An 11,341-nucleotide genomic window follows, 5' to 3' on the forward strand; every position below is an offset into this window, starting at 1 on the left:
GTTGCTTACCGGATGAGATTGTATTAATTTTACTGATTTTCTCATGACTTTTTCTCCATTGGTTTTAATGAATTGCTACCATTTATTGGGTATCATCAAGCCCTAGGTTAGGTACTTTTATATGCATGGGAGTCTCTTGATTTCTTCCCATAATTGTCTTACAAGACAGATGCTGGAATCCCTATTTTAAGAAATTTGGATGATGCCATATAGTTGATAAATGATGAAACTGGGAGTTGAACCTAGTCTACCCTCAACACTTCTTTTAATCACTTTACCATACTTTTCTACTAGATTTACAATTAATTTCTATTTTTAGAAGTTTCTCTGAAACATATCAATGTTTTTTAAGAAAACACACAATGAGATAGCCATATTTATATTTAATTCAACTGACTCTCTAAATATTGAACCCCAGGATAGCACATTCCTAAAGAAAACAATTTACAGTTACACATATAATGTAATTACTGATGATTTCACATTTACAGTCAATAATTATTTTCTATTACTTGAAAATGAAGATTCTACTTTAGTTAAGAATATTCAAGATTATAATTGTGCTTATTGTCCAAAATCTTGAAATTAAAGGACTGCTTCTGTTTAAAATATAAACAACAGAAAAAAGGATCTTAAATGTACAGCACAGTGTGCAAGATACAACCTCCCCTCCTCTCCAAGAGTAAGCAATAGATGAGAGCCTATTATCTCTTCTTTAGAATCTGAGACCTTCACTAGTTTTTTCTGAAAGTGGTACTTTCAATCTCATACTCCCATTTGGGTCCTAGATCAAAAGCTACAAATATTCTAAAGCTTATTTCATCATAAAATATTTATTTTTTAAATTCACTTCTTTCCATCTATTTTCATTCTCTTTTTCTTTTCAACGCCAAACTTAATGAGGAGTACTTTGGACTAGTTTTTATTTCCTTAACTCCAACACATTCCTTAATCCATCACAATTTGACATCTCTTCCTACCACTCTATTGAACTACTCTTGTAAGGTCAACAAGACTTAATTGCCAAACTCAGTGACCTATTTCTAGGCTTCACCCTCCGTGTTCTTTCTGCAACATAAGACACCCTTGACTGACTCTGCATCTTTCTTAAAATTCTGCCCTATACCGTTCAGATGATCACATTCTAATGATTCTCTCTCTCCTTTCCTTCTGCCTCTGCCTCTCCCCCTCCCTCCTCTCCCCACTTCCAACCTCCCTCATTCTCTTGTTGTCCCATTTTCACTTTCATTCTTTGTTTCTTCTCAGTCTCTGTTCCTAGTCCCTTCTCTGCCTAAGCTCATCAGTGTTGTTCCTCCTCAAGGTTCGTCTTTGGCATTCTCTCCACAGAATGTGTTTGTGATAAATAATCTAATCCCTGCCCACAGCTTCCTGGATCAAACTACATGCAGAGAGTACACTTCACACCCAAATGCCCTACTTATGTGGTATACTATCTACTGGATGTCCCCTGATGGCATTATCTCCAAAAATGAACTGCTGTTTCTTTCACCAAATTCAATCCCAATTTATTCTTCCTCCTGTATTTCCTATCTCATTAAGTGGTAACTACATCCAGAATCTCACCTTTTAGAAAGTTTGACTTAAATCTCTTCTGTGCTTATCAGTTGGTAAATTTGAACTCAGAAAAGTCTCCCAAATCTTGCTTTCTTTTCTACTTCCATAGCCATCATAGCCATTTAGAATTTTCTATCCAACATGGTAGTCACTAGCCACATGAGGCTATTTAAATTTAGACTAAAATCAAATATAATTTAAAATTTAGTTTCTGATACCACTTTTCCCTCTTCCAACCTATTAGCACATTGCTGCCAGGGTTAATTTTTGAGAAAAACAAATCATCCCAAGTAAATTCCGTGACTAAAATTATTCTCTGATATTTTATCATGCAAAGGACGAAACTCAAAGGCCTTAGCATGGGAAACATGGTTCTTCACAACTGAGTACTAACATCTCTCCAGAGGTATTTCCTACAGCCCTTGACGCGTACCTCATTCAATGTATGAGTGGAACCATGTTCCCAAAAATTCATATGTTGAAGTCCTGACCCCCGCAATGTGACTATCTTTGAAGATAAAGCCTATAAGCAATTAATAAAGATTAGATAAATATTAAGATTACTAAATGTTATAGATGTCAGACAATATGCACACAATTATCAACTAATAAACTCAACATCTTTTAAAATGAGAAAGTAAAAATGGGACTGCTGTTTAAAAATCATAAACAAAAAGTGATCGGATCTTATTTAACTTATGAATTCAGTGTATAAACTATCAGAGATATCCAAAGTTTACTTCCCTCCCTCCAAAACTGTATAGACATCCTTCCTCTGCTCTGCTCTGCTCTAAAATGGAAATCAGAAGTCTAAGTGTTCTGCTGATAGTCATTCCATTCATTCATATCTCTATCTTTCCCTAAGACTTTGAAATGATAAACCTGGAATTCCCGGCCATTTATTCCAGCTGTCCAGGACTCCCAAACCCCTGTCATCTTAGCTTGCTATGTCATCTATAAAATGTTTTAACTGATAAATTCATACTAAAAAGAAGTAAATATGGCAAGATTTTTAACAAGTGTTAAATCTACCTGCGGATTTATTATACTAATCTCTTCATTCTTTGTAATGATTGTAATGCTCATAATGAAAGAGAGAAAGAAAATACCATAAAGTGAGGAAGTGGACTTGATCTTTAACACTACCCAACTGTTTGACCTTGGAATGATTAACTCTACGTCCTCACTTTACCCACCTGGAAAATCTGTGATAGTACTTACTTTATAAAGCTGATGTGAAGCTTAAATAAATTAGACTAGTTTCTGACTTCTAACAAACTCTAAAGCTTGTTAGCTACTACTGAAGCTTGTTCCAGCATTTAAACTTCTGAGTGATTCAAGTCAGTTTCTGAGAAAGCTAATACATCGTCAGGATCATCCATTTAAATCTTAGTTCAATTTTCCTTTCAAATAAACTAAGTCAGTCACAGTTCAGTAGGAGAAAGACTGATCATTTTTGATGGCAGTGGAGATGCAGAGAAGAAAGACTTCTGAACTTTGGGTCTCCTATGGGACACAGGCCCTGGGAGTGAAACTTCCAGAGGCCAGGAGAGGATTCAGCCATATGGGAGCAAGAAGGCACACTGACAGGAAGAAGAGGAATCCAAGGGTTGAAGACTCAGTTTTGATGAGAGCATGATTTCCTTCTCATGGAGGGCAGAGCAGCTGACATATAAAATCCCCATGTATTTCCACAGAAATCATTATTACATTCATCCATCACATATACGTGTAGATACACTACTGCTACTGCTAAGATTAATAACTGTATTTAAACACACAGTAAACTTGTACTTTTTGCAGGAGTGTTTTTACCATCAGTGGTAGCACGTATAACTTTTTTTTCAATAGATCACTATGTATAGAAACAGACTACCAAGGGAGGGGAAATCACCTATTACCTTTTAATACTTCAAACACCCAAGAAGTAAATATTTTCATGCATTCTAATACAATACATAGTATAAATTATTAACTATTTATTACCGAAGAAAGACAAATGTTAACTATCTCTTGTTTCCCTTTTAAAGAATCAGAGTTAATTAAAACATTTTATTAATGAAATTTCATTATTTGGATTGTAATATTCAATTTCTTATTAGATAAAACTTAAATTTAGTGCTTCACAGCATCTTGTAATCTAAACTTTTAAAAACTAAATATGACTGATTTTACAATCACTTCAATATGGAGCAATGATAAGATTCTTTTAAAATGAATTCTTAAATAAGTGTGGCAGTAATCTCTACCTATTTAGAAGCCTGAATCTTCAAAAACAACTGTATGAATGTCAACTAGTTGTATGACAGAAATAAGTATAAAAGGAAACATGGTTCATCATTATAATGAAAAAAGAAAAGAGAAAAAGAATTAGTAATTTCCTAGGTTTAGTAAAGTGAACAGGTGAAGAAAGAATAGACGCAAACCATGTGAAATACTATGAAAAACCAAAATGTTTCCTCTTAAAACAAACTCATACTTTTGAAAAAGTCTAAATTTTAGCCATTTATATAAGCTAAAATCAGAGACAAAAATAAGGAAGCTGAGGCTCCTCTAATCAAATAGTTGATCAGTCCCACAAAGACAACCATCTACCTTCTGCACTCACGTGCTCAGTCCACTAGTGACCCCCAGGATACTGACTTGGTTCTGGCTAACAGAAAGAAAACCCACAGCCCATAAGCCTGTCCTTGAATGTTTGAAATTCTGGCCCTGTATGCATCGTCCTCCTTCTCACCACCTCCTCTCCTGGCACATCCCCTAAACCCTGCACTCAGTTAGTTCACTTCTCATCTACTTCCTCGGCCGCTAGTCACTTCACATTTATTCCCCTGCCCTCTAGCTATGTCCTGTAGCCTTTATCACTTAAAAAAAAATTAAGTTCCATCTTTATCAGTTGAACAAATGAGATTATTACATATTACTGAGGGACAGGAGCTAATGAGTCCTTCCACTTTGGTTGTCACTGTCAACTAGAACAGTGGTTCTCAACCTTGGCTGCACATCATCAGGGAAACTGGAAGATCCCAAGCTAATGACACAAGGCAAACCAATGAAATCAGAATCTCTTGGGACTGGGGGTGTTTTCAAATATTCACAGGATATTTTAATGTGATCCCCCCAAGGACTAGTGATCTACAGTAAACATTTACTAATATTTAAGAAATATCTTTGCAGTGTAAATCAATACAAACAAATAATGACATGTTCGGTGCCTAATTGTGAGGTCGACATACAAGATTAAGATTAAAAAGAAAACTGGGAATTAAAATTAAAGCAACAGATCACATAATTCAAACTAAAATAGTATTTTGTTTAAAATAGTTATCTGTATATTTGTTCTTGTGTATTCAATCTAGTATGAAAATGTATCTTAATGGATTATGATTTATATGTGGGAGAGCATGAGATTGAGAACATTATTTGATTTTCTTTTCTTCATATTTTAATTCACCCTGCATACTCAGACACCAATCTCATCTAATTAAAGTGAATAAAATCAATGTATAACATCAATTATTAAAGCTTTGTGGTTATGCCCTATATAGCTACTAATTTGACCCAGTTACAAGTCCAAAGTAAGAAAAAAAAAAGAAACTTTTTTGGTTTATAAAGCAACAGCATAAAATAAAATTTTTTTTAAATGTGAAAAAAAAGCAGCAGTATATATAAAGATAAAATTTGGGGTGTTTTTCCTATGAAAATAAAACATAGATTACAAATCAGTAGTTACATATGGAGCAAAAATATGAAAAATAAAAATCTGGGCCATAAAAATGGTTATAATAGTGGCTTTGACGTTACAACAGGCATATTAATGGTTAAAGTGATTATCTGAAGGTTTGACTGTTCAGTTTTGCAGAGAAGCAAATATGAAAATATGACTTGAAAATAATAAAGTGGTAGAATATAAAAGAGATCTATTTGCAGATGCACTCCACACTCTAACGGTGTCAAAATATGTACAAGAGCACTTAACCAATTAACAGCAAAATAATGTTTTATATTCAGTATTTAAGTGGAAAGAATTATTAGATATTTTATTTCCTTAAAAAAACTATTTTTAAGAATCTATAGTGTCTGACATCAAAAGAAATAAAAACTTAAGAAATGCCTTTTTTTAAATTGCATATTATGTAATCCAAATTCTATGTTCTTAAAATAGTTAATATTTCTGAATGACTCCTGCAAACAAAACAGAAAGCGCTGAATATCACGAATGTTATACATGCCTAACATCGGTAGAGTATTCTTTTGGTCATTGTCTGTTAAATAAAAATAGACAGTATAATTTGCTTTAATATAAGATTATAAAATAGAAATATAAGAATGTTTACATTCTTGAGAGTATAAAGATTAGAATCTATTTTGAGAGAACTAAAATACAAATGACGTAATGATTTATGTTAGACTCTAATCTTAAAAGTGCTTTCCCTAACCATCTGTCTTAAGGAATAGTAAGTCAATAAAACTATTAGTAATAAAAGTTTACCTGTTAACATAGAAATTTATATTCTCTAAATATCTCAGGTTTATAATATGTAATTTCAAGAATGCTTGGGAGCTAAAGAATGGCATATTTAGGGAAAAAAAACCTAAATAAAAATTCAGGCATGTTAATTATATATATATGCAATTTTGTAGTTTAGAATATTCCATTTTTTAATATTACCAGCCAACTTAAAGATTTACACAGATTCACCAGATCCTTATTACACATCAAAAACATTATTTTGAATAGCAATGCAAACTCCAGAGAAAAATTACTATCATAATTTTGGTTACTTGATTTATGTAATATAGCAGCTTGAATGATAGATGCAGAAGTTCTTGTTCTTTATTTTACTATAAATTACTTCCCAGATAAAGGTGTATATTTACTTTAAAAATTAAAACAGCTATTTCTCGGAATATTAAAAAATACCCTTGGATGCAAATGATTTCTATTATATGTTACAAATAAAGTTTTACTAAAGTAAATACAAACTGAATTTGATCTCCAGTTACTCTGGGCCCAAGACAATATGATTGGATTTGATCAATATTAAGGGTTTTTGTTTTTTTTTGTTTTTCAGTATAATGGGCCAAAAGCCTTAAATCAAGTTAAATAAAAATTAAATTTAATTCATTTTAATTTTATGCATATATGGAAAATATCATTTTTTTAATGGGGGAGATTATAAAGCTTAAAGTAACAATTTGTCCTAATTTTTAAAAGTCAGAAATCACCGCATTAATCATTTAATTATAGATGGGTATGATAAAGTTAAACTGTTTCTTCTAAAATATGAATTCTAATAATTTGCATAACTAATATGGTTACCTGTATTCCCCTGTCTATTAATTTTACAAATATATTTAATAAACTGTTAAATTGGATTTTTTATGACTATATTACCGATTCTGGAAATATAATGCATTTACCTTTAATGTAGCCCAAGACTTTGTTGTTACCTTAAAATGTGGAAAATTTTGCGGACTATATCTTGAATGATGCCTCTGATGACAGTCATTATTACATAATTGTAAGTATATTTGAAATAAGTAAAAGTGTTTAGAAAGAAATTCAGACACATTCTTCAAAAACTACAAGTAGTATTTTAAGCTATGTAATATACTTTGTATATGGATGTGTTTGTGGTTTTGCAGAATCATAAAAGAATTATATATTAAGCTAAGGAGCTAATCAACAGATTTGTGAGTTATCAACCAAGAACACTGAACACCCTACCCCCACACCTAAAATTTGAAACTGTTTGAAAACAGTTATTGTAGAACTAATGTTTCAAGCGTTTCCAACTGACAAACAACCAACCAAGAAATAGCTACAAGACATCACAGGTAATAAATCTTGAGTTGTGAAGATGAAAAAACAGTCTGTGTTCACTTTTCAATGTGAAAAAATGTTCCTAAAAAGGAGTTAAGATTTTTATAATGTGCTATTGTGTATACAACTACTACTTTATATGAAAACACAATCCAGAAGTAGTTCATAATACTACAAGTAGTTTAACCTACACTATACTTTATAGCTATGATGATATAAGTATAAAGTTGCTAATTATTTCAGGTCAAGGGAAAAATAAACATTTATATATATATATATTTAAAACTTCAATATTTAAACAAAATGTATTTGACATGCTCATTTGAAAATGTGATGTAGTCTGTTGACAATGCTGACTATCTTTTAAATACTGAATCTATTCAAATTGGAATTACTAGAAATTTCTATGAGTTTACATTAAAAGAAGCAAGCAAATACAAATAATTTCAAGGGACCACTTTCAAACATAAATACACTGAAACCCTTGCAAGCTTTTTATTAGCAGTGAAATTAGCAGCTATGTCAGTATCCTTCCCTTTACAATTCTGGTGCAATGTATCTTGTCAAAATAAATAAACTATGCAATAAATACACTAGTCATTCATTATTAACTTCTATCATTAAGATTAAGTTTAACCCCAAGGCATGACTTAAAAGGATAAGGTTAAGAAAAATATGTAAGAAAGTTAAAATCCATTTATCTAATAAAGTAGTGTTCTAAATTAATTTTGTAAACTCAATATTACTACTTGCAAAAAATATATGTTTCTGGTCTTAAAGAATGTTGGCAAAGCAAGTTTAGTTTGAGTTTAGCTTAATTGTCAAAAGCATAACTAATCAATCCAAAGTGAAATATAGCCCTTGAACTATGTTCACTTTAAGTAGATATCCCATAGGCCAGTTCTCTCGCCAAAGCATGACAAAATCCTTTGATCCATGCTGCCCTTGCTTACACTTCCTCAGTACAAAGCAAGTGAGGCAAAAGAGGGACAATTGTTGGGTTTCTTTGGGGAGGCTAAGGGAGTGGTGAAGAGGAAGAAAGACAGAGAATGTGGTGTATTATTTCTTTTGAAAAGCAATACTGTTTTATTGAATTGTTTAAGAAAGTACCTTTGGAACAAAACATTAAGGCTGAAGGCTTACTGAGATTCTGTCATCATTTCTTCCCTTCTAAAAGGTCACTGCAGTATCTTCATCTTCAACAGAGCTCTTGAACAAATCTCGCTTCAGCACCACGGACAGCAACACTTCTACCAGGACAGGCACCCATGGTTGCATTAGCCATTTATTACGAAATTTGCATACATTTCTCCTTTGTGAATCAGCAAGGATTATAGCTATTATTATATCCAACTGGAAGAGGTTGAATATAATATATGTTATTAAAGAGTTCAGTATTTTTCATTCATAGCATCAAGCATTTGCCAATTAGTACTTCTGGAGAGCATTCTGAAAATTCAAGCTAATTATGTAAGGTGTCTGATAAATAACCTAACATTGATCATTGATCACCAGATACTTTATTAAAACTTTCTACTCATAGTGAGTTTCTGATCAATAACCATACAAATTTCTAAGAGAACACAGGAAACTTATGTGAGTAAATACACTTAGGCAGACCCCCAGACTTTCCAAACAGCCAGAACTACCCCAGTAAAACAAGTAAAATGCTTTTTTGTTCCTCCTACATAAAGAACCACAAACACTTTTTCTTGTCCCTTTGGTCAACCAGCCAAATGATGTCACTATGAGAGAGTTTATGTGTCCAGGTCCATAACCCAGATCATAAATGCCTATCTCTGACTCTTCTGATGTTAGCGGGGGTCATCAGTACGCAGTCCCATCACTGCCTTACTAACAAACTTCACTCAAATTCCATTTAAAAAAAAAAAAAGGTAACTGAGTTTGAACCAACTTCATAGCTTTAAGAAAGTTACAGCGCGGGCTTTATTATCTGGGAAGACCCTGGTCTTCCTGAGCTTCCAAGGATTCCCTGAGGAAGGCACCTGTGCACCAGCAATCCGTGAGATAGTCCTAAATGAAGCAGCCAGTCAAGCTCTTACAACCACAAAAACAACGGTTGAAGTAACAAAACCAGAGTCCAAAAACTATTTTAAAACTCCAGAAGACACCCCAGCCAAACACACAGAGATAGAAAAGCGCAAAATTGGGGGAGGAAAAAACCACTGTTCCTACCTTACAGTCCTCAGGACACGATTTCACCGAGTACTCCTCCGACTGCAAATATTTATGGAGCACGCTTTCAAACTCTTCGTACTTCTCCTGAGCGTGGTGGTCGTAGTCTTGGTAAGCCTCGACGCACTGCCTGCAAGTGGTCATCTCACCGCCCTCCTTGAGCACCACATCCAGACTACAGTTCAAAGTGTTGGGACTGGACAACCCCGAGAATAACTCCCAAAGTGTGTAGGAATTACAAAACGAAAGGTAAAAATCCGACAAGTTCCAGAGAGGAGCTGGCTGCGTCCCCCTCACCTGCTGCTCCTCCCCCCCGGCCGCCGCCCCCCGACTCCAGTTCCTGGCGCACACGGCGTCCGCGCTCTCCACCGTGAAGCACTGGCCCGAGGAGGCGCCCTGGGGGTAACAAGTCTCCAGGCGCCACACAGGTTTGGCAGAGTTTCCTAGAAAAAGAGCCTTGCCCCGGTTGTTTTTGCTTCGGGTGCCCTTGCCGCCGCCGCCGACTCCCGGGGAGGGGGGCAGGGTGGGGGACGAGGAGGCGGAGAGGAGTCTGTGTGCCTGGGCGGCGGGCGAGGACTCCCCCATGCTCGCCAGGAGCGCGGGCCAGGAGGGCTCCTGCTGCCTCTGCCGCTGCTGCTGCTGCTGCTGCCGCTGTCGCTGCTGCTGCTGCCGCTGCTGCTGCTGCTGCTGCTCCTTGTCCCGGGCCCGGGTCAGCTTGGCCTCGGCGCAGAACCACAAGTGATCAGAGAGCAGGACTGTGAAAAACAAGAGAGATGCCAGAGACAGTCGCCATTTCTGAGCCCTCTCTGAATCGATGAACGGTTTCTCGTTCTCCCGGGGTGCTGCCAACCAGATTTTTAAGCCGTCGTCATACTGCCGACACATCCAAGCACCCCTGGTCATATTTTGGGAACGCACAGCCCTGGCCGACTCCACCGTGAGGGCTCCTGTGCCGGTGTCACCACAATATGCATTGACTTAAAGGGTTTAATTTCCTTATCCCCTCCTCCCGTTTCTTGTCTCTCTCTCTCCCTCTCTCTCTCCCTCTCTCTCTCTCCCTCTTTTCTCTCTCTGTTTGCCTACATAAATATTACCAGGCTCTGGAGAAAGATACGACTTGCTTCCGACCTAATCATCAGCCGACCCCATCTTCTGTAGAGTGGGAAACAATAATGCAGAGAGAGAGAGAGAGAGAGAGAGAGAGGGAGAGAGAGTCGGAGGAGGCTGGGGCTGGTGGCCGGTGGTGAGCTGAGTGCAGGAGGTGATGGTGGAGGTGGCAGGGTGGCTGGCGCTGCTCCTCTCACCCAGGCATTGTCAGAGCGCGGGTACCCATGGCCCCGCTGAGGACAGCCCGCTCTCCCCTGCCAGGGGCATGCCGCGTCTCCGCTGCCCACTGACTGCGACCAGAGCGCCTCCCCAGCTCCTCTCCTCCTCCTCCTCTTCCTCCTCCTTCCTTTCCTTCTCCTTTCTCTCCTCCTCCTTCTGCTCCTACTTCTCGCTCTCTCTCCCCGAGTCCGGAGCCTGGGCTGCCGCCGCCGGCAGGGCTCTCCCTCCCCCCCACCCCCCACCCCGCGCTCTAACTGCTGCCGCCGCCGCCGCCGCCGCCGCCGCCGCCGCCGCCGCTGCTGCTGCAGGTCTGCCCGCGGGCGCCGCCGCCGCTGCCGCCAGGCTCCGACTGCTGACGCCGCCTCCCCCGGACCTCGGGGCCGAATTGCCTGGGCTGGGCCTCCCGAGAGCCACAGT

At 37.3% G+C, this 11,341-nt stretch overlaps 1 protein-coding gene across 1 annotated transcript in view; it reads right to left on the reverse strand.

Moving 5' to 3' along the window:
- The window catches only part of NALF1 (NALCN channel auxiliary factor 1), a 535,944-nt gene extending 524,813 nt beyond the window's left edge, over positions 1–11,131 (reverse strand). The window contains exon 1 of the mRNA XM_045514774.2: positions 9,599–11,131. Within this exon, the coding sequence (XP_045370730.2) occupies positions 9,599–10,501 (903 nt within the window). The 5' untranslated portion in view covers positions 10,502–11,131. The remainder of the gene's footprint in view (positions 1–9,598) is intronic.
- Positions 11,132–11,341: the final 210 nt, after the last annotated feature.

This window comes from Camelus bactrianus, chromosome 14 (assembly GCF_048773025.1).
Source record: "Camelus bactrianus isolate YW-2024 breed Bactrian camel chromosome 14, ASM4877302v1, whole genome shotgun sequence".
NCBI lineage: Eukaryota > Metazoa > Chordata > Mammalia > Artiodactyla > Camelidae > Camelus > Camelus bactrianus.